The sequence below is a fragment of the Amphiura filiformis genome, chromosome 9 (genome assembly GCF_039555335.1).
Source record: "Amphiura filiformis chromosome 9, Afil_fr2py, whole genome shotgun sequence".
NCBI lineage: Eukaryota > Metazoa > Echinodermata > Ophiuroidea > Amphilepidida > Amphiuridae > Amphiura > Amphiura filiformis.
This window is the reverse complement of record NC_092636.1, coordinates 50500293-50525272: the sequence shown is the minus strand read 5'-3', so window position 1 is coordinate 50525272 and position 24980 is coordinate 50500293. Positions and strand designations below refer to the sequence as shown.

Sequence of the window (24980 nt, the reverse complement as noted above, 5' to 3'; positions counted from 1 at the left end):
CAATGGACTTCTCCTGTCTCGCAAGACGCGTTCTTTCCTTATTTGACGACGAAGTTCAACAAGCTCCATGATTCTACGAGCCATGTTGTCAGTACGGTGTCCAAATGCAGACTGACTAGTTGTCAACTAGTGACTTAGCGCTGCCCCAGATCAACTCTAAGTTTTGGCAAAATTTTAGAATGTTGCTAACTCTAACTGGGTTTTATGAATAAGAATTAGCAATCAGCTAGGCTTAGCAGCTTGCTAAAGTCAATTTTAGCTGTCAACTAGGCCTAGCGTGGTTTTATGAATATCAGCCCTGATATAGTCACGAAGTACTTTAGTATAATCATTCATCTTAATGTTGCTAATTTCACTAATATTAATTTTTTTACCTCGCACACGATGACAATTTAGCCAATGTGAAATAATTTCACCAATGTGAAATCACTAATTTTTCCGATGTGAAATAATTTTTTCAATGTGAGATAATTGTTTTCCAATGTGAAATAATTAAATTTCTCCAACGTATGATTTAAAAGTAATTTCTTCAACACGAACTGATTATTAATTTATCCAAGACGAACTTAAGTTGGAGAAATTAATTAATTGTAATTTAAATAAATGGAATAATTATTTGGAATTGGAGAAATTATTTCAGGTATCAAATGTTATATAGCTTTTTACCGTGTATATACTTCGGAGTAGCGTATATAGGGTCTACAACAGGTGCATATAGGCCTACAGTGCAAAAACAGTGTCCAGGAATTGAACTTTCTAATCCATGTAATCCGTAATTTTACACATTTGTGCAGTCGACGTGCAAGCTATAAGCATCTGTACAAATGTTGATGGCTAAGCAATTAACTTGAATTAAATGCATGCGATGTTTGAGAATTTGGTGTAGGAGCTTGTAGGTTTGAACATGTTCATGAAATTTAGCATATGTGCCAGTCGACTTAAAATGCATCATAGAGTAGGTATACATATAACTTCATACCTGCATACAAAAGTTTTGGACGTACATGTACTAAAAGTGTTAAATCTATGTATCATCACTAATTAATTATGACCAATTAATGACTCACGTTATCTAGAATCATCAACGAAAGGGTCATCCAACATTATGAGCTATTATATACTGCTATGTAGGATATCGTTAAAAATAGCTAATACTACGGTTATAGTTACACGAAAGAAGTGTGAAGGAACGTGAACCGGAATGTTGTCGACGAATAACGGGATCCATTTTAGTTTAGAACGTAATTGCCAGACAGCGTCAACTTTCATGATTTTGATCGAAAAGCAGGCATAAAATGTGAATATATGAACCTACACACTTTTGAACACAAAATTGATAAAATGGGAATATTTGAGAATTGTTGCTGCTTCTTCGATCTTCAAGTTGGAGCCGCGTTAAGCGCAGTTTATTCATCGGTAAGACTATAAGATAAAATTACATCATTTAAGGGTTTAAGGGAAAGTGATCATGGTCATGCTGCAACTTGGTAATATGACCGAGTTTAGAGTGCTATTAAAGTAAATTGTATATAGAGGTTCAATTGGGGCTAAATTAGTGCTTTTTGGAATGAAAATTTTTTAACAAATAATATGCTTTCACTACTAAATTATACTTTTGATCAAGCTTGTCAGTAGACCTATAGGCCTAGATATATAAGATGTAGGAATCAAATTTACTCAATTAAAATAATCACCTCATGTACTTTCAATACAGTAAATATAATCCTTATAAATAATATGAATAGCCTATGTTTTGTTTGCCGCAAACATATAGACCTATCAGTACTTTTCTTTTAATATATACAAGGTTGGAATTATGGAAACTTTTGGGCCTGCTAAATTATTTTCAATTAAAGCCATATTATAACATTTTCAAACAAAATAGATTAGCATTTCTTTGCCATAAAATGTTAGCTTTTACTGTCAGATATATCCCCTTTTATTTTTGAGCCGAACAACTACGGCAAAGCAAAGAAAATTGGAATTTACTACCAGCGCACATGTCGCCAATACGTACCACTCCTTCGGTCATGTTATGGTACGACCTTTTGTTGTGTATATCACCGCCCGCACGCCGTGTACGTACTGTGTGTTATGAACATCGTGTATGCGTTCGACTAATAATTCCATCGTAATAATAAAGCGCCGAATCCGGCGTTTTATTCAAAATCTCGGATTTTGACAAAACTACAGCACCTAGAGTCTTGATTTTTGCAGGCTATATTGGTTTAAGGGAAGGGGTATGAACGTTTGGACAGTATTTATTGTGGGACATTAGAGCACATCAGACATATCGAATTGCATTCTGAATACGAAGAATGGCCTTCTGATATCAAATGATTTTGATTTTTTGAAATTCGCAATGTAATACACATTTTATGGCAAATCATTAAAAATTGATATTTTGATATTTAACAGTACTCGAAGTAAACTTTATAAATCTGATGATTTCTACCTAAAGTGTATGTAGGTGGGATGAAAAGCCGACGATCAATTGAAAATTTTGACCTTTCATATTGAAGATATGGATTTTTTTCCCAAAACACCAAAAACAAATTAGGTCTTTTTGGGAAAAAAATCCATATCTTCAATATGAAAGGTCAAAATTTTCAATTGATCGTCGGCTTTTCCTCCCAGCTACATACACTTTAAGACTATATCATTAAATTTATAAAATTTACTTTATCAAATTTTAATAATTTGTCATAAAATATGTAGTATATCGTGAATTTCATAAATGAAAATTATTTGATATCAGAAAGACATTCTTCGTATTCAGAATGCAATTCGATAGGTCTGATGTGCTCTCATGTCCCACAAAAATGCTGTCGAAACGCTCAAAACGCTCATTCCAGTTCCCTTAATAAAGTACAATATTTAATCGTGTAAAAAAATGAATTAAAAAAAATTCAGTGAGGGCGTCCTCCTCAGCAAATGTTATAATATGGCTTTAATTTTCAAAAACTAGACATAAATAAATATCTTGGAACCCATTTTTTTATTTTTTTATTTTGACCAATTTCACCAAAAATTGTTGAAATTTGGGTAAAAATCTTTGGCTAAATAATTTTTATGTTGTTTAATTTACCAAACCTTTATTTTCTCTATCGGATAGGTGACATCATGTGTGCCATTTGTCTTCGCTCTTCTCAGCTTCATCTCACTACAGCTAAATTCAGACGTTTACGCAAGTGGTTGTGAGTACGCTTGTTTTTTGACATTATTTTGAAAAACTTTCGCACCCCAAAGGCATAGTGTTTATTGACTGAGTATATTGTGGGAAAATATTCTGATGTAAATAATTTTTAATTCATCTAACTTGAGCACTTGATTTGATAAGACGGCTGACTGTAAAATGTTAACTTTGCTGTGTTAAGGGATCAGATAGCATTCAGAATGCAATTCGATATGTCTGATGTGCTCTCATGTCCCACAAAAATACTCTGCAAACGTTGCTATCCGAGCCCTTAAGGTTGGTCTGAACCCTGGAATTATGGAAACTTTCGGGCCTCATAACTTCTAAATTGTTGGTCTAAAGTATATAAAAGTATACATATTTAGAATGGCAAAGACTTGATAAGTTCATCTGTGAGGTCAAATTTGGGCCAAAATGGCACTTTTGGCCCAAAATCTAAAATAACGGTTTTGGCCCACTTCTTTTGTGCACCGTAACAAACAACATTCTTGGCCAAAATTTTTTGAAACTAATTTTTAAAACTAGATCAAAATATCTAGGACCCGTTTTTTCATTTTTTGAATTTTGACCAATTTCACCAAAAATATTTGAAATTTGTGCCAAAATCGGCCTTTTTTATGATTTTTTTGAAAAATCAGCATTTTTCGACCATTTTTGGCGCAAATTTCTCAAAGTTAGTCGAAATTCAAAAAAATGAAAAAACGGGTCCCAGATATTTTGATCTAGTTTTTAAAAATTAGTTTCAAAAAAATTTTGGCCCAAGAATTTTTTTGTTACGGTGCACAAAAAAGAAGTGGGCCAAAAACCATTATTTTGGGGATTTTGGGCCAAAGTGCCATTTTGGCCCAAATTTGACCTCTCAGATGAACTTATCAAGTCTTTGCCATTCTAAATATGTATGCTTTTATATACTTTAGACCAACAATTTAGAAGTTATGAGGCCCGAAAGTTTCCATAATTCCAGGGTTCAGACCAACCTTAATGACGGCCGATTTAAAATGAGGTTAAGGCGAGTCGGAGCTTTCAGACCATAACTTGCCAGTTTGCAGTTTATTTCTGCAGGGTAAAACATTGATCTTAATATAGGACATGATGAGTCAAGGAAGTTTATTTCCACATGTATTGCAGTTATTGAGTTATATCGCTTATGACAAATAATAGGTCAAAACGAAAGTTGTTGCTATCCCGCCCCCACCCCCCCGAAAAATCATGCACAAATGGGATAAAACCCATTAAACAAAGAGTCTTGGGATCTTACGTATTGACACCCATATACCTTTCCCTGCGAGTGCGGGTTATACTTTTCGTAAAATTCGAGCACAAACACCGTTTGGTCGGGCTACTCTCCGACACCCCTTACGATTCGAACATCATAATTTCGTATGCATCAGAAAGCAGCACAGAGACTCAGAATACCGGCCCAGAATTTGTTCGCTTGGTCATTTATCACCTGATTCAGAAAGATCATTCTGATTGTTTTGTGAAGAAATACAATTGGGCTCTTGTTAAACATGGGCACTCCAACTTTGGAGGTGACGCGTATGTAGGGCTGTTAAGACCTCCTTTTTTCAGCATCGCTGTCACCCAAAGACCCCATATTTTTGTACGAACACATGCTCTGTCACCCGAAGACCCCTTATTTTTCCATTTGATCTGTCACCCAAAGACCCTTACAAGTTCAATTTGAACAGCAACTTTCATTTTTCACTGATTTTGTTACTTATTTTGAAACTCGAAATTCGATTTTCGAGGTTTTTGTGGCGCTGTTTAAACATTGCATAACATTAACATATTAAATGCAAACATTTAGCAAGAGTATACAGCGCATTCATTCTCTTCTGGGAGTCACTAAATTTGTTGCAGGCTAGGGGTCGGGTCAGGATAAAATGTAGGGGTCCAAAGTCAGCTTAAACGTACTATACATCATGTTTACAACTTCGGGGAGATTATGGATTATTTTAGGACATAAACGGTGGTATGAGTAATACTGATACCAAATAACTTTTAAAAAACATGCTTTTCAGTAGTTTTACCTTGTTTAATGGTATAATTATAAATATTTTGCATAATACGCTGATGGGGCAGGTCCGCCCTCCAGTTTGGGGGCAAGTCCGCCCAGGGAAGATATAGGGCGAACATGCCCCATCCTCAAAAGGGCGAACGTGCCCCTTGTGCACATTTTTGTATTTTCTTCAGGGTATGCAAAATACAAATCGAATAAGGAGTTTATAACTGCATTAAATCTTTGACAAATCCCATATGTTCCCAATACAGATTTCCATTAAAACCATCTGTATTTTAATATGTATCAATGATAATACAAGACTATTTAAAAAAATGCAAGAAAAAATTACGTTTTGGTGTAATTTTTTTGTTTTGGCTGCAGTTCGATGAACACGTCCCTATTATGTCGCGTAGCTAATATGAGACGTTTATAATGATCTATGTCACCTAATTTTGCCATCACCAAATCCCCCGATAGCCGTAGTGCTGAGAAACAAGGGGTGGGCGAACCTGCCCCTAGGGTGAACACTCCCCGCTCTCCCCTATCATATTTGACCTTTTGTTTCAATATTTTCCTACACTTTAAAAAAGATCTATTCGAATTTGACTAGGCCTACATACATGACATATTCCTACAGTTAAACAAGATCTCACTAGATTTCTAGTCGAATTTGACCAGAAAAGTGTCAATTTCACATGATTACTGATATAATTTCTGGTCAAATTTGACTAGACCTTTTCAAGAGTGTATTTTATAACTTCAGTTTATATCAATTCGTCATTTAAACAGACTTGCTTCTTAACCAGTACTTATTTGAACCTGTATTGACAGTGGGCGATAGTATGTTTTCAAGCATCAGAATCATCCTGGCAGTTATCATGTCGATATGGGGCTTACATATATTCTCAAGTATTCTGCTACTAATAGCAGCATGGAAGGTACGTCAAAGTTATGTAATCATGCATAATAATTTTAACAATTGACTGATCATTAAAAAGAAACAAAATCGTGCGACAAGTTGTCTAAATTTTGCATGTATTATTCGGAATAAACCGTACTGTATTATACATAGGAATACACGGATCCAGATTGGAACATTGAGGTCATGGACATGGTGTGCCGCAAGGTTCCAATTTGGGTCCAGTTGTATTGTTGTTGTTTTTGTTAATGTTATTAGTTACCATGTTTATGTCAGCACTATAATAGCACGTATCATTACGAAATCAATGTAATGGTATAGTGAGGCATAATTTGATTATTTTCCCATCAATTTCTTTTAGAGTATAACACTTTGTCTTCAGTTTTGTAAAAGAAAGTTAGCTAATTAGAATAATTGACTATTATACCATAAACTTTTACTGACTACTCTTACACTCTAAATTTCAAGGATTTAAAATAAATCATAAGACATTGTGATTAGGGACAAATCAAGCAATAAATTTAAAATTAAATCTTACCGATTTAAATTCAAATCTTTAAGGTTTAAAATTTAAAATCTAAAATTGATTGGTCCCTAATTACAATCCTAAGGATTTAGGATTTATTGTAACATCCTTGTATTTTAGAGTGTATGCGCATTTAAACTTTGTTTCGATTCAAAATATTCTTCTATTAACATGATTAATATTTTATAAATATTTTATATTAATTTAAATATTTTATATCAAATTAAATATTTTATATCAATTTTAATATTTTAATCAACTTTAATTAAATTAAAGCCATATTATAACATTTCTGTAAAAATAGATTAGTATTTATTTTCCATAAAATGTTAGCTTTTACTGTCAGATATGTCCTCTTTAAATTTTGAGCCGAACAAGTGAGGTAAAGCATAGAAAATTGGAATTTACTACTAGCGTCCATGCATGTTACTCCCGCGGTTGTAATACGGTACGATCCTCTGCGTGTGTGTATGTGTATCCCGCACGCCGTGTACGTACTGTGCATACGTGTTCGACTAACATTTCCATCGTAATAATAAAATCCGGCGTTTTATTCAAAATCTCGGATTTTGACAAAACTACAGCACCTAAAGTCTTGATTTTTGCAGAGTATCTTTATTGACTGAAATACATTACAATCGTGTAAAAACAGAATTTAAAAATATTTTGAGGGCGTTCTCCTCAGCAAATGTTATAATATGGCTTTAATTTGATTTTACCTTATACCCAATAGAATGACCGTTATAAGATGATTCCATACATGTTATTTACGGGGCTCATAGTACTAATACATCTCGGCGGGACTTCTGCAATCATATACATGCTTCTAGCGGTAAGTTAATATCGTTGGTCCACTAGGCCTATTTATATAATATATAATCGTGGTAAAAAATATACCCCGGCTCAATGCAACAATTGTTCTTTCCTTGGCCAGTTGCAGCAAATAGCAAAAAAACTTGCACTGACCCTAATTTACCTACTGGAAGTCTATTATGCAGGTGCACCCCTTTATTGACCAGTATTGGCTATGTTAAGGGTCGTGCTCAGTGAGCACAATAGCTCTATAGTTTACTTCGTCAGTGTGATTTAGTCCTGGTAAGCTCTGGTATACGCTTTTCGCCAGCCCATAGGGCTGGTACCTAATTCTGAGATGGGATTTGTGTACACTAAAGATTAGCTAAGATTATAGCCTTCTTCTATTGGTATGAATAATTTTTGTTACTTCTTGTGGTTGAAATGTTTTTGATGTCTGCTAATTCGATTTGCAAGGAAAAGAAAGTATGTTTTGCCGTTTCAACGAACGAAAACGATTGAGTATTGCCCAAGTTATGTTTGAATTAATTATGACTTAAACAATTATCATAATAGGCCTACACATTTAAACACAAACTTGTTCAGCAATCAGCATATCAAAAAAAAGACATGGTCAACAATTAGTAATTAGCCGGGAATGATCACTGGAACGAGGTCATATCACTATCAGTGGATTACTGAGCATAGCATGATGTTTGGTTGCCTGTGAGTGCATAATTGATATGTTGATAACAGATCTAATAATGTTGTAGAATCAAAATCTTCATTATATGGACCACATTGAAGTCAAAGTAATTATCTATCCTATCCTGTATCGTTTTATGGATAAAATTGACTCAAAATGTTATTGATGATATTATTGCTATCTTTAACATCAGTTTTGTCTTTTCAACGGGAAAAATCTGATGGAAAATAAAGTTTTTATGGGTTAGCTATAATATTGAACAATATATCCCATATTTTGACATGCACTTATAGAAAATAAATAAATTATTGTCTTACTTTATAAATTATAAATACTGTAAAATGACACATAACTAAAGTGAGGCCACTTTCTATCTTTTTTATTTGATTCATAAAATTACATTCAACAAAATGATTGAAGACTGAGAAAACACACAATGCAGACTATTACAGAATGGAGTAGGTATTAAAGATGCCATGCCCATAGCTTTGCAGGAGTTTCGGACTAACAATCAACAAATTTAAAAAAATACAGTTTAAAAGTGAAGATTGTAGTGAATGATCAGTCCTTTATCATGTGCTTGCCACTATCTACTCTAGTAAACTATACATTGCGAAATAATATAAAATCATTTTAAAATAAAATGTGCATGTAAGTTGAGTTTACATAGCGAATTAACTAACAACTGCAGTGTATTTCTTGATTTTAATAATAAGCATGGGTAAAAAGCAGTAAAGACAAAAATACAGAACAATTTATGAATTAAAGAGTTGACAGGAGTTATAGGAGTTAATGCTTTTTGCTGTTTCAGTGTGCATGTTCTCACCATTGATGGTTTGGTGAACTGTCATGTAACATGGATGTAAGCGTGATCCTAAAAATGCCTTTCACGGTGACCCAAACTATTTACAAGACCTCTTCTGCATTGAGGCTGGCCTTCCCTTTTAAAGGGAATTTTTATTACGGTCCAGTTTTCTTGGTTTTATTGTTGCCGGAAAAGTACATTGAGCAGACAGGCCTAAGCCCGGGGGCCTAAGCTGGCCGGTTACGTAACATGGCAGGTTCAACCTATCCATTGGCCCCGGGCCCTTGGCCTTAAAGAAGAAGTGGGTTAAGTTGGAATGACTCTGTTTGAAAACAGTATCCAGTCGAATTCAGTAGCAGAGTCAGGTTTAAAAAAATCACAACTGATGATTATTATAATAAAAAACATAGATAAAGTTTCTTAAATGGATAAAGATCATACTTTTTGGGTGCCTTTTGCTATTGTATTGTATAACCCTTTAAGGAAACCCTCTGTTTTGTCCGCTTAAGTTTTTGTCACAATATTTTAGTCCATGAGCTATGTTTTTATTCGTTGTCGAATACCTTCAACCAAAAAGTAAGTCCCAATTCGTTGAAAGTATTTTTTTTATCTAGTCTAGCGAATATTTGTTGACCGAAAAAGTATTCGCATCGAATTAGGTCGTTGAATACCCGCCACCAAATTATTCGATGTCGAAAACTTGTCAACAAATATGCGTTAGAAGCTAAAATTGACTTGTAACAGATTGAATAACGAATACTTGTTGCATCGTATATTCGACGCTGAATACACTGCAAAAACTCGGGTGTTAAAAGTAACACCGGTTGGAGTCAATAGAGGACCGCACCCAGGGCCAGGGGTGTTACTTTTAAACACTTTTGGGTGTTTTTTTACACTCTTGGTGTCGTTTTTGACACCTGGAAGGTATAACAATAACATTAAAATTTGAAGTTTTCATATTATACAAGACCAAAAGTTTGACACTGTCCTGACAGTTTCGTATATGTTTTGGGCGACATACCTCTTCAGAGAAGAAGTATAGAGAAGAAGTATATTGCCTAAAACCTGCGAAATTGTCAGGTCAGTGTCAAAATTTTGGTTTTGTATATGAAAACTTCAAATTATAATTATCTACAAACCTGATGAATCGCTTCACAATAAGGCGTTAACCCTTCCCCCTTCCGGGGGCACATCAAAAAAATTTGGTGGATATGTTTCCCCGGAATTTTGAGATGGTGGGTCTTTGGGAGCTGACGGCGTACCAGTACAAGGGGGTCTTTTGGAGCTGCGAACAAGTAAAATGGGGACTTTTGGAGCTGCGAACAGTAAAAAGCTATAGGGTCTTTCTTGGCTTTCTGGTTGAAAATCGCCTGGAAAAAACCCCAGAAATATGAGGAATGAGCAATTTTGGAGTCTTTTAGAGCTAAAACTATCAAAATCAAGGGTCTTTGGAGCTTTATCTTGGTCAAATATAGGGGGTCTTTCGGAGCTGCGAAATCCCAAGGGGGGGTCTTTCCGAGGAACATACCCGGCCCGTATGGTCATTTATATAAGTGCATGCCACCCCGGGTAAAAAACAACACCCCTGAGCGCGGTTCTCTATTGACTCCAAAATGTCTTACTTTAACACCAGAGTTTTTGTAGCGCAGTCTTTAATTTAATTCATTGATGGTATGGCTTTCAATTCCACTAATAATTTCTAAAAGCTTATTTATTTATTGTAACATTATTGTAACACTAACAGATGCGAGTTCCATATGTTGCTGTTGGACCGTTTACAGGGCTGACCCTTTCGCTGGCGAATGGAATTCTTAATGTGAGTAGGCCATTTTTGGCTCCATGTTGTTAAAAGCGCTTACTCAAAGACCGAATTACATTTTGAAAGAATTGTTAAAGGCCCATTCAGTGATTTGGCCATCAGGACGATCGTAAAAATCATCAAAATTCAGATTTTGGTACCTTTGTCATTGTCACATACTGCGGTTACTGTCCGTTTTCCTATACACAATACACAGTGCTCTCACCATTGACGCGTGACCTCTACAAATAGTGTATGTTAGAAGTATAGCCAATTGCCTAGTTAACGTCACTATGTGAAAAATAATCGGCCAATATTTAAAGTACTCTTCTGAAATTCTAGAAAATATAGTTTTGTAACATGTCCTAAATTTTTAGCTAATTTAGATGTTTGGAAATATTCGCACTTTGGTGTTTTAATGTATGTTATAGGTAATAGGACATTGCCCAGTTAACGTCACTGTGTGAAAAATAACCGGCCAATATTTAAAGTACTCTTCTGAAATTCTAGAAAATATAGTTTTATAACATGTCCTAAATTTTTAGCTAATTTAGGTGTTTGGAAATATTCGCACTTTGGTGTTTTAGGAAGGATATGTAAACGACAGATAACACCAAAAATATGAAGAAATTATTTCCAAACCGTGTTACGGTCCACACCATTATGTTTCTCATTTTCAAGAATGCTGGTTAACAATATGCACACTATTGTCTCATTTCGTGAACAAAGGCCCACACAGTATTGTTACCTTGCGTTTGCTTTATAATCGTTCACCCAACAGAAACATGTGTAGTGTCCAGAGAAGATCTGATGTAACATAGTTGAGCTGTTTTCAATGAGTGTTATCTTGGTTTAATAGCTTTTAATGGGGTTTAAGTCCTGCAAAGGTCGTGGTGAATTCTACTGTAGACATGACTGCATCATGATAGATGTGCTAACATAGCCTGCGAGTGGTTCAGCCGAAAGCTGTGTATTCAAGACAAAATAAGACATTTTACACGAATCTGTAATTTAGATACTGACATTGACATTATCTAAATTAGCTACATGTATTTGAATAGTGCTTCAACTTCGTCAGTGCTGCTGTTTTCTTCGTTTCTTGCCAAATTTGTCATTTCAAAAATGGTACCAAATGACAATTTGAATGACTTGTCCTTCACTTTTAAGCAATTTATAAACAATTTTAATTTTTTTACACTTGCGCTGGGATCACTGAATGGGTCTTTAATAGATGATCTTGAATATTAATTGTATTTTTAATTTGTTACAGCTGTATTGTCTTCTTGTAGTTGCATCTCGTTATCAAGATCTAAGGGATGCGTCAAATACCAAGTGCGAATGTAAACAAAACGGAACAACAGTAAGTCCGTATAGTGCATGATGCTTAAACGCTCATAGACTCAGGGTTATGTTTGGGGTTAGGGGTTAGGGTTATAGGTAGATTACCGTTTGGGTTAAGTTTAGGGTTAGGGTAAGGATTATAGGGTTTGTAATAGGGCTATACTTTTATTGGAGTTTCGACTAATGACCCTTGCGACTACCCGAAGATAATGATCAGCGTACAAATATGAGTGCAGTCGTGTCCCCTGACGTCGTATCTTAAAGCCGGTTGGACAAGACACGTCTTAGATAATGTCTGCAGACAAGACATGATGTGTGCATTTCTTATGTGTTATATTATTAAAAAATGAAGATACGTGTAAATGATAGACACAATATTGCTATGTATAGACATATATGGGCGCAATCATATAAACGTAAACGTATTTACTAAAAATGTATTAACGATTCTCGATTTTGATGGTGCTATAGGCTACACCTAAAAAGTGTTAATATATTAACGCTATTTGAGTGAAACCTTTAAACACGTCGTTATTAGGCCTACCATTGAACACTTTTATTAACACTTTAAACTAAACACTTATGTTACACTTGCAAACTATTTGGACCGTGTTCACATTCTATAATTTATTAAACTTTCAACATTTCCGTTACAATATTTTAACACTTAATATTAACACACTAATACATCTCCACTATAACATGTTGTTAACACATCTCCACTATAACATGTTAAAGTGTTACAGTTTGTATTTTAAAATTGGTGATTTGTTAAAGTGTTAGTGTATTAATAAAAGTGTTACAAGTGTTAAACAATTATGTGTTAATAATTGATGGTGTTATGTGTTAAGAAGGTGTTGCTCAAATAGTGTTAATTATTCACACTTGTTTTTAGAGTGTGGTTAGGCAACATAGATTTTTACGGAAGTAACTAAGGGCCACGTGAGTTCGCTTTGTAACGCAAGAAGTCAGGATCTTGTGATCACAAATCCCGACTTCTTGTGTTCCTGACTTAGCCAGTTTGAAATAAAGAGATAGTAAAGATATCAAAATAAAGAAATAATTAAGACAACTCAGGATCTCAAGAACTCATGAAATCTGTTCAATTTTCACGGCGTTAGTAGTTTAATTGTAAGCCCATCCACTTTAGTTATCTCGAGATCCTATTTTCTTGACTTAAAGTCAAGAACTCGTGAACTCAAAGCCACGCTTGAGTTCCTGACTTCCTGACTTCAAGTCAGGAACACAGGATCACGAGATCCTGACTTCATGACTTTAAAGTCAGGAACTCGTGAACTCAAGCCGCGCTTGTGTTCTTGAGTTCCTGACTTCATGACTTTAAAGTCAGGAACTCGTGAACACAAGCCACGCTGAACTTGAAGTTCCTGAAGGAACTCAAGCGCGGCTTGAGTTCACGAGTTCCTGACTTTAAAGTCATGAAGTCAGGATCTCGTGATCCTGTGTTCCTGAAGTCAGGAAGTCAGGAAATCAAGCGTGGCTTGAGTTCACGAGTTCCTGACTTTAAGTCAAGAAAATAGGATCTCGAGATAACTAACGTGGATGGGCTTACAATTAAAATACCAACGCCGTAAAAATTGAACAGATTTCATGAGTTCTTGAGATCCTGAGTTGTCTTAACTATTTCTTTATTTTGATATCTTTACTTTCTTTTATTTCAAACTGGTTAAAAGTCAGGAACACAAGAAGTCGAGATTTGTGATCACAAGATACTGACTTCTTGCGTTACAAAGCAACCCGCATGGCCCTTAGTTACTTCCGTAGATTTTAGTTCAAAATCACATCATTTGACGGAATATAGAGAAAACGATTTGGGGCAATCGTGATAAAAAAAATATATTTCTTTGTGTCTATTTGTTTTAACATTTTAAATATGCAATGATGAAGTTCGAATTATGGCCTCTTGAAAATAAATAAAATGTATATATATAACCAGCAAGCACTTATACTATTTGTTTGCTATTTTTAATTTTTTATCGACCCCTTCCTCCCCTTAATATAGCTACCTAATAAACTACTTATCCAGCAGAAATATTCGTGAGTTTCTTTTTTGAGAATACTTAAAATAGGGTTAAGCATTCTGTTTAATATTTTGGTACACTGAGAAAAGCTGTCCAGTCCGGTTCATTGTTTAATATTGTTTAGGCGATAAATTGTTAGCTTCCTTTGGATGAATCATAGCACTAGCCGATAAAACATGCTTGTTGTCGTAAACACCAATAATTATTTTTAAAACATGTTTGGCAAAAAAAAAAGGTTTGTCTCAAAGCTCACGAGTGGTTTGAAAACAAATGCGAAATGCGATTTTTTAATTTTTTTATTCCCGACTTTTTTATGGTATTTTGAGTCTGATTTTCGCCGAATTTCTTCCGGAAAAAACTATGAATTTTTTTTTTTGAAATAAAAAAAATTTCCGCATTTCTTTTTTTTTTTAAATCGCGCAATTTTATGCGAGCGCAGCTTTGAGACAAACCTTTTTTTTTTTTTGGCCTTATAGACAGGGCCTGAGATACAGTGTCTAGTCTGGTATCTAGATAAAAATTGACAGCGCCACCCCCAAAATGCGAGATAACATATTTCTAAAGTTTAAATTTTATTGAGGGCAGCACTATGATTTCTGTTGCAGATCAATTTGAAACTTTCAGGAGATGCAAATTAAATCGGTTGCATTTTGTTCTCTTTTCTAGGTACGAAGCGACAAACCAATCACAAAAGCAGAGGAAAACGATTACGTGTAGCAACTTGACAACCGCCTTAAAAACTTTTGATCTCCAATTTATTCGCCAAAGTGATAAATATGCTGATCCAGTGCAAACAGAACAAAATGAGAGTAGAACCTTGGACATTATACCTCATAATTCTGTGAAATTAATCGCAATAAATTAACTCAGGTCCATATAACTAAACTCAGCTTAACTGAATCCAGAGTCCAGACTGAACCTATCTAATTATCGAATACTGATCTCAAACAGAATCGGTTGTTCACAGCATACAGCGAAAGTGCCGAATACAATATAAAATAGATGCACATACTGACATGCAGTTAAAAGGGCATTTCGTGATCCACAGCCTCATCCCCCACTTTTCTCAAAAAAAGTTTCTATACCACTGGAAACCTCTCGCTACGTAATGTTTATATACCAAAAAGTTCTTACAGATTAATTCATTTGGCAAAAATATCGTCAAATTTGAATTTCGTTCTGGTAGGCTATACCAGAACGAAATTACAACAGTGGCATCAGTGTAGCACATAATCACTGCATAAGTCGCAAACGCAAAATCGGAGTCAACAGAAATTTTGGGAATACGTTTTTGGATATCTACTGAAAAATGTCATAAAAAGAGGATGCTAGGATCACGAAATCCTCCTTTAAGCGGCTTCGTGGTTAGCATTCATTTTACCTCATTATTTCGGCTTAAAAAGTCAGAAAACTTTCTTAAAAGTTGAAAAATAGTAATAATTAGGCCTACTATGTAATAAATTTTGGCAAAAAAACAACAACAAAAATTTCATTGACAAACGTATTACATAATTATGTTGTTTACAAATACGTCATACACATGGCACAGGTCTATACTATACAGATGTCGTTAGACGAGCAATAAGTTTCAAGGGCCATTCTGGGATATTTAGTGATGAGCAATAAGTTTGAAGGGGCACTCAGGGATGTGTCATACATTTGGCACTTACTTACGACAGATGTTGCATGTTTACAATCATGACTGATGATGAAGATCAGTAGTAAGTTTTAAAGGGACATTCAGTGCACTCTATGGGACGGTCAACTCTTTCACGTACAGGGGCTGATCATGAGTCCTGGGAAGTGTAAAATCCTGTGTAAAATGGGGGCGGGTGCAAGAATTGTTTGGCAAGCCAAAAGAGGGGCAAACAATAATTGGCAGATTGAAGTGAGATTTGGCACACATAACTGAGGCCCTCTACTTTTGAAATAAAACGAAGTGGGAGGCAAAGATTTTTTTTTGGCACGATGAAAGTGCAGGGCAAGCAATTTTTGGTAGATCAAGAGAGGGCAAACAGTTTTTGTCAGCCGTTTGGATATCCCCCTCCGGGTGCTCATAATTATAGTGCACCGTATGATTTTGAAGACGTTGTTTTATAACGCTCAAATGACGGCACCGTGAACATTCCCGGATAACACTTTTTTATAAACTTCAACATGTTTATTTCCGTCAGGGGCTATTTTAACGTGCCTCCTGGCACGTTTGTGCAGTGAGATTAAAAATCCGTGCAGTGAAAAATCCGTGCTTAAAATATTTTTATGCTATTCGACAAACTCAATATGGATGCTTTTAATATAGCATCTACCGTATGGTCATTTTCTGATGAAATGGCAAAGGTTTTGCGCTGGCCGCCCTTTGCACTTCATTACCCCTTTTCTCATGTTTCTAGAAAACTCTTTAATTTTCACAGGGCCTCATGCATATTATAGACATTGTTTGCTAACCGCTAGTATCATCAACTTCCCCTCCCCTCACGCCTTGCTCACGATAGTCATGATAGTGTTTACAATCAAAACAAATTCTGGCAACTTTCCATTTTGTCAACCTGCGTGGCAAATGGGGTTGGGTGCGGCAACTACCAAAAATTGATAAGGGGCACAGTATATATACAATCACCCCCACGTTGACGTAACACCTGTATGTGGGTTTCTGTCCAAATTAATCTCATTTGGTCATTTTATCCTCGTGCTCATTTTTGCGCTCTTCATTCAAATTATTCTACTTTTGCACCATATTTCACCATTTTAGCTTCAATATAGCAAAATGTTCGCGCGCTTCGTGCGAATTTGTACAATAAACTTATATTATGTCGTCAAAACGTGCGGGATTCGCTGTTCTTCAAGACATTTTTCCAACCCCGTAGTCGGGGATATTTGAGGTGAACGTGGAATTGCAGTATAGACGAATCCAATTTCACGCATTCCTACACCTCGATGGCAGCCATAGCTGGGTCCCCCTTAGGTCTAATCCCACCTAAAATGTGAAATGATGTGTCCTTGGCGGGGATATTAAACTGCATTCCATCACCCGTGTTACACGTAGACAAAAGAATGATGAAAGTTTACAACACAATACAATTCAACATCGATTTTTAAGCGGATTTAATCCACCCATTTGGGCAGTAATAACACCAGTTTGGTGCAGTCCCAGTAATGGCCGAGTAAATCCTGACCATGACTTGGCTTGTTGGATTCGTCTATAGTTACATTATCTTGTTGTTTCTGATTCTCTGACGTGACATGTCCTGACATAAAATCCGACATGCCAATTTGTCATCACTGAGCTATTTAAAATATGACTACATGTACAATGACTGAAATTTACCCAATGGTAATTGCTTTCGATTAAGGGCTTGATTTTTCGGAGTTTAAGTATACCACATCTACTCCAAGTAGATAATCAAACATCAAATAGCATTAAAATGCTTAGGACACTCATTTTAGAGATAAAATTTGGCCAAAAGGACCAGAAATGTAGTAATAGTTCCTTACTAGTTTGTTAGTAATTTATTTCTGACTCACTGGCGTAGCCTGGTGAACATGATGAAGTTTTGAGCTTTGGATATATTGAGAAATATCACCTATTACCAAAAACTACTCAAATTGAATTTAAGGGGGTACTACACCCCTGTGGTAAATTTGTGACTATTTTTGTATTTTTCTCAAGAACTAGAAACACACTGGTAACAAAAGTTACGTATATTGTTGGGGCAAGGAATCCAATTACTACACTGAAATTTCAGTGACTCAAGACAAGCGGTTCAGTATTATATGATAGGAAATGAGGTACATCCTAGCGGTACCTCATTTCTTATCATAAATAACGAACTGCTTGTCTTGGGCCACTGAAATTCCAGTGTAGTAATTGGATTCCTTGCCCCTATAATATATTTAAATTTTGTTACCAGTGTGTTATTAGTTTTTGAGAAAAGTGCAAAATAGTCACAATTTATCGAAGGGTGTAGTAGGCCTACCCCCTTAAATTGAGAAAATAATAATACAATCATATTGTCTTCAATGTTTTTCTCGTTTCGGTGTCACAATTTACTCTTTGTAGATACCAGTCGATAAATGACATGTTTACAAAATCCTCTTTTGGGGCACCAAAATGACCAAAAATAACCCAAAAGACATAATAGTTTAAAATGTATTTAAAACAGTCATGTAAGATGGTAGTCTTTGTTAAAGACGACTCACCATCCTTTTCCGAGGGGGAGCGGCGAAGCCGCGAAGCGGCGAGCATGAGGTCGCCGCGGGAGCGGCGACCAACGAAGCCGCGAAGCGGCTGAGCGCGAGCCGGTCGCCGCGAAGCGGCGACCCGGGGCGGCGACCGGTGAGTCAATTTTACCATGCTATACTCCTACACAGGTTGGTTGCTGGCGGGTATTTATCAGTTTTCCAGTCTGTAACACAGACTAGTAAGATGGTTGTATTTGTTACTTTTTTTCCGGCCTACGCTACTTAAAATATATATAATTCCCAGTAGCCATTAACATTAAACGGCTTATGAGAATAATTTTAGGGCCACAAATTTGTAAACAAAATCCAAAATGTGTAATCGTTAATTTTGATTTTTAAAAAGGTTATAATCTATTTATTTTTATTTATTTATTTATTACACTTTATCACTGGCACAGAATTACAAGAAATATATAATATTGCACATAAGTTACATCAAAAATTACACAATATTATGAAAGGAACATTTGTTTTAAAAGTCCAGTGAATGGCTGGAGCGAACAGGTGCCAGGCACCTCTAAGACCGCCCCACCAAAACCAAAAAAGAAGGGAAGGAAAAAGAAATTAGAGGGGAAAATGCAGGTAAGTTACATTTGCCTGCAATTTGGACAATTACAAAAAGAGGTCCAAGTGCAAACAGAAGTTGCATCAAAGGTGCGAGCAAATTTGGACTGGTAAAACTCCAAAACTTGGTGCTTAAATGAAGCAACAGAATTTGTAGATCTGATAATACTAGGGAGCTGGTTCCAAATGGGCACCATACGCTGAAAAAAGCCCATCTTGTGGCACTCAGTTTTAGAAAGCTGATTTACCAGCAACAAAGGATCAGAGGAAAATCTGGTGGTGGGACGGTCTTTGTTAATACCATTAAAAACTACTACATAATCATCTAGATTGATGTCATATAATCCCAGATTGCACTTGAAAAATATATTGAGATCAACATATTCTCTTCTAAAACTTAATGGGAGAAGAGTTAGCTCTGTTAACCTTTCTTTGTACTCAGCCTCAGGATAATCTAAAATGAATTTAGTTGCCCTTCTCTGGACCCCCTCAACTTTCTGGATGTTGCGCTTTGAGGTACCACTCCAGAGGGACTGCAATATTCCAAATCACTACGAACCAAGGCTGAGTACAAAGTCCTGGATACATTACGAGGGGCATTGAAGCCAATGGTGCGTTTAATCATACCAAGTTTTTTGTTACACTTTTTAACAACCCTGTTAATGTGATCATCCCAAGTGAAAGACGAGGAAATATCAAGACCAAGATCTTTAATGGAACTAACACGGTCTAGAATGGCCCCATTCATTTTATAATCATGACGAATTGCATTCCTACGTCTGGTGATTGATATGATCTGGCATTTAGAGGGATGAAAATGGAGATCCCAAGTTTTGCTCCAATTAAATAATGCATCAATATCACTTTGGAGCATGTGACAATCAGAGACATCAGAGATGTTTTTATAACATTTAGAGTCATCTGCAAACAAAGCTAAAGAAGAATTCTGGGCAACACTGGGCATTTATGTACATTTATGTACAAAAGAAAAAGCATAGGCCCCAATCGCTAGTATCGTTTCAATTCCTTTGTTGGTCCTGATCCTCTGACACTGTCTTAGAATGAAATCTACCAAAAAACGTTGACAACGTAAAGAAATCAGCAAGTTAAAAAAAACCCACCTCGGCTCACTTGCTCGTCACGCGTGACTGTAATGTTAAGATCAATATACATTTTAATACTAGTATACTTTAATTATTCAAGGCAACGTAAATATGTAAAGAAAATATAAATATGAACAACACACACCCAATGTTGACAATGCCAGAGAGACACAGAGAGTAAAGCAGTATTCAGACTTTTTATTGTACGTACAATATTGTATGCAACATATCTACGTTGTTTAATCTATTGCCATTCTATTTCCAGTAATGTTTAAGTTCTAACGAATGTTTGATGACGTAAAATCGATAATATATTTCTACTAGATATTACATGTAACATATTATCTATTTTTCGTCATCAAACATTCGTTAGAACTTACACATTACTGGAAATAGAATGGCAATAGATAAAATAACGTAGATATGTTGCATACAATATTGTACGTACAATACTCGGAGTCTGAAGCTAGCTTAAAGCAGTATACAGACTTTTTATTGTACGTACAATATTGTATGTACAATATGTACGTTATTTAATCTATTGCCATTCTATTTCCAGTAATGTTTAAGTTCTAACGAATGTTTGATGACGTAAAATCGATAATATATTTCTGCTAGATATTGTATGCAACATATTATCGATTTTTCGTCATCAAACATTCGTTAGAACTTAAACATTACTGGAAATAGAATGGCAATAGATTAAATAACGTACATATTGTACATACAATATTGTACGTACAATACTCGGAGTCTGAAGCGCGCTTAAGTCCGATTTAGGCCCAATTCAAGTCGGAACTGGTAAATGCGCATATATTTAAGCCTATATACTAAATGCCCCAACTAGGCAAGATAATCGTGTTTTAATGTTTGTGGTTCTTTGTAGCCCTGCGGGGCAATCTACTTTGCTATCCGAATTTCGCGGTTTGTGGTTCTTTGTAGCCCTTCGGGGCAACCTAGTTGGATATTCCTATTAAGCGGCGGTTGTCGGAGATCTTTCGTGGTTTGTGGTTTTCATCAAGCCCTGCCCTCTATCGGGAGTATAATTTATAGTTTAAGCTTGTTAGATATCCATATTTCGTAGTTTGTGGTTCTTTGTAGCCTTGTGGGGCAATCTAGTTGCATATCCAAATTTCGCGGTTTGTAGTTCTTTATAGCCCTGCGGGGCAATCTAGTTGGATATCAATATTGAGCGGCAGTTGTTGGCGATCTTTCGCGGTTTGTGGTCTTAATTTGTTGGATATCCATATTTCGCGGTTTCTGGTTCTTTATAATCGATAGGCCTGCGGGCAATCTAGGGCAATAATCGATAGGCCTGCGGGCAATCGCGGTCTGTGGTTCTTTGTAGCCCTGCGGGGCAATCTGGTTGGATATCCCTATTAAGCGGTTGTCGGCGATCTTTCGCGGTTTGTGATTTTAATTTCTCTTATCAAGCCCTGCCCTCTATCGGGAGCTTGTTGGATATCCATATTTCGTGGTGTGTGATTCTTTGTAGCCCTGCGGGGCTTGTTGGATATCCAAATTTCGCGGTTTGTGGTTTTTTATAGTTGGATATCAATATTCAGCGGCAGTTGTTGGCGATCTTTCGCGGTTTGTGATTTTAATTTGTGAGAATTTATAATATTTATTCCAAATATAATTTCAGTCTGAGCCGTGAACAGAGCAACTGATAAATGTGTTTTAAATGACGAAGATGTGATGATAGTCAGGCATGGTGAAAGCATTTGGATGGTGAAAGTAGGCCCTAGGCCCAGGCCTAAAGGTGTATAAAAAATCAAACATGTTTGTTTCATGAAAAAAAATATAATATCACAATAGCAATGGATGTTCGAAATGGTGTTATTCTTGATTTATGACAATAAATTGGTTAATAAAACGTTTAAAAAAAAGTGGTGGGAAGTTTCGAACTTGAGCAAAAATTCATAAATTGATTAGAAGTCCATGGCGTTAACCGCTTCGCCACGGGGACGTCCCGATATAACGACGTGTGAAAGTGGAGTATTTATTAATATGAATGTATGCTGTGGTCCGGAAAGAATAAAAGAATTGTGAAAAACTTGATTTTTAGGCGAATGGGATCCAGAATTTGTATGTAGGGTATCTAGGAAAATGCTAGGGTATATTTGAAAGTGAATCTCAAAAAGTAGTGCGCCAGTGACAGCCATGTATGGCTGTATGGCTGTAGCAGTGTCGAAAGATTCTGGATATCAGTATGATTTAGCTATGATTTGCCACTAATTTTGGCTATGAAATACCGCTTGAAATGAAGCAAGAATGTTTGTTTATTATCAAACAATCGGATTGACTCTAAGATTGGTGTAACTTTTTGAATTAATGAGTTATTAAAATATTACACTTTGGACAGTAAATAAGATTAAACATGGTTTTAGATATATTTGGTACCCAGCGAAAAATATCATAGAACAATAGCGTTTTGTTTCGTGTAAATATAGTCCCGCGGTGCATCTGTTTATTCTTCTTTTTCAGTCGTTTTTTAAAACTTGCTGGTCATGCTACCGCGTGACTCTAATTCTGGACCTTGACTCGCTTGTCATCATTGAGTAATTTCAAAGCCTACCAAAACACTGTGAAATGGACGTAACATTTTTAAAATGGAAAAGCAGAAGGCTGTGTATTTGTTACATAGTTCTTTACGGTTGCAATGTAGTCACCGAGTCGAAATATCTCTAAAATAAGCAAATTTAACCCATACATACTGCAGTTACTGTCCGTTTTCCTATACACAATACACAGTGCTCTCACCATTGAGCTGTGACCTGTACAAATCGTGCCATGTTAGAAGAATAGGCATTTGTCTAGTTAACGTCAATGTGTGAAAAATAACCGGCCAATATTAAAAGTACTCTCAAAAACTTCTAGCAAATATATTCCTCTAACATGACCTAAAATTACAGCTAGGTTAGATGCTCAGAAATATTCGTACTTTGGTAAAATAGTGAGTGAGGGCAAGACATAGCTAGCCAACGTCCCGTGTTAATTGAATGGAGATTTGCCCGAACATTTTGGTAAACGGACCGCTCACTTCTGAAGAATGCCACACGAAAACGGTACAAGCTACATTTAAAGTACTCTCTGTTCGATCATCATGATGAGTTTCTTACATAGTATGCCGAAATTGGGTACTGTAGGTGGTTGACAAAGGGTCGTACTTCGCTGATGAGTAAGTGACAGTGAACATGAAATTCAGCGCCCATAACCCAAGTTAGTAGCTAGTTAGTGGAGGCCGTTACGGGACTGATTATTGATTATTGAAGTGCCTTATTAATAGATACGCACGATTTAGGGCAAGAAAATAACCCGGGACACTTTTGGAGACATCATCATCATCATCATCATCATCATCATCATCATCATCATCATCATCATCACTTTCTACATTTTTTCTAAACAACATACTGTTTTAATAAGATTTTTTTCTTTAAATGCATTTAACTATAATTATTGTTTAGAGCGTGGTGAAATAAAACATCACGATTTTCATCACAAAACAAATATAATGCATAAGAAATCGTTTGTTATAGAGCGTGATGATGAAATAAAACATCACGGTTTTCATCACGAAACAAAGTAATACATAAGAAATCAATTTTTCGTGAGTGATGAAATAAAACATCATGATTTTCATCACGAAACAAAGTAATACATAAGAAATCGTTTGTTTTAGAGCGTGATGAAATAAAACATCACGATTTTCATCACAAAACAAAGTAATAGGCCTACAAAAGAAATACTTTTTTCGAGAGTGATTAAATAAAACATCACGATTTTCATCACGGAACAAAGTAATACATAAGACATCGTTTGTTTGATTGCAATCAACCGCGACAGTTCGTCTCACACACATAACAATGCACTGCGATCAAATAGGTTGATGACAACATTTGATTGAATGGACTGCACTGCGACATGATTACGGTGTACCGGTTCAAATCCTTTGTTTGGAGCCAATCAATAATTTTACGTACAGCCTCTATGCAAATTAGAGTTTACACACGCTGCAGCTGGGGTAATCGACCGAAGCTGGTTGTCGTTAGTGATCGAATGCATGAGCTTATTTGCTTTACTGAATCGATTTACTGGATTAATATCCTGTTAACTGGGTTTAATGCCACAAAGGTCGAATCGGGCTTGCCATGGACCATAAGTGCATCATGATCTCGGCAAATAGATATATTGACAAATCCAACGAGCCAAGTGAAGTTCAGAATTCAATCGGCCATTACTGGTTCCCGTCTGCACAAAACTTGTGTTCTTACTGCCCAATTAGGCGGTATTAAATCCGCTTAAAAATCGATGGTGAATTTTATTACGTGTAACACGGATGATGGAATGCAGTTTAATATCCCCGCCAAGGCCACATCATTTCACATTTTAGGTGGAATATACCTAAGGGGGGGGGGGGCAGCTATGGCTGCCATTGAGGTGTAGGAATGCGTGAAGTTGGATTCGTCTCATTGAGACATAGGCCCTAGGTAAAATGTTTTGAAAACGTTCTAAACATATGTGATGCGATCAAGCAAAATCAGTCGGAACTCGGAAATATTGATTTTGAGATATAGCCAAACAAAGGCAATATTTCCTTTTGTTTCCTACTGTTTTGGAAGCGCTTTAATTGCTCATATCTTTGGAACTGGATGTTCAATTTCAATGGGGTTTTCTGCAAAATCCAGCTTTGTAAATCCTTTTTACTATCCTATAAGAAACTGAAAATTTATTATTGCCGAGTTCCGACTGATTTTGCTTGATCGCATCACATATGCTATAAGCGCGTTTTGGTTTTGGTCAAAACTTTTTAATAGCATCTAGATGTTTGGTTACAGTCTTATAAACGATTTTTAATGGCTGATATAAAAAATAATCAAGAAAAGCGAAAAAAAAAAAAAAAAAAAAAAAATTAGGCCTATACTCCAATTCCAGGTTCCCGAC

The 24980-nt window shown here is 36.0% G+C and overlaps 1 protein-coding gene across 2 annotated transcripts; it reads left to right on the top strand.

The window, feature by feature from the left end:
- Positions 1-1173: 1173 nt before the first annotated feature.
- Positions 1174-16948, top strand: LOC140161107 (uncharacterized). Of its 2 annotated transcripts, none has more exons than XM_072184500.1 (7): positions 1174-1416; positions 3116-3197; positions 5991-6139; positions 7380-7478; positions 10694-10765; positions 12018-12107; positions 14794-16948. In XM_072184500.1, exons 1-7 carry the CDS (start codon positions 1306-1308, stop codon positions 14842-14844), a joined length of 654 nt encoding a protein of 217 aa, XP_072040601.1. In that variant the 5' UTR covers positions 1174-1305; the 3' UTR covers positions 14845-16948. The 2 variants fall into 2 exon arrangements, with proteins under 2 accessions (XP_072040601.1, XP_072040602.1); XM_072184501.1 differs by having other exon boundaries at positions 1175-1416; positions 6033-6139.
- The last annotated feature ends 8032 nt before the right edge of the window (positions 16949-24980 follow it).

Coding starts and splice junctions, on each gene's coding strand:
- LOC140161107 (XM_072184500.1), top strand. CDS start 1,306: ATGAACCTACACACTTTTGAACACAAAATTGATAAAATGGGAATATTT. Junction 1,417..3,115: donor TAAGCGCAGTTTATTCATCG/GTAAGACTATAA, acceptor TCTATCGGATAG/GTGACATCATGTGTGCCATT. Junction 12,108..14,793: donor GTAAACAAAACGGAACAACA/GTAAGTCCGTAT, acceptor TCTCTTTTCTAG/GTACGAAGCGACAAACCAAT.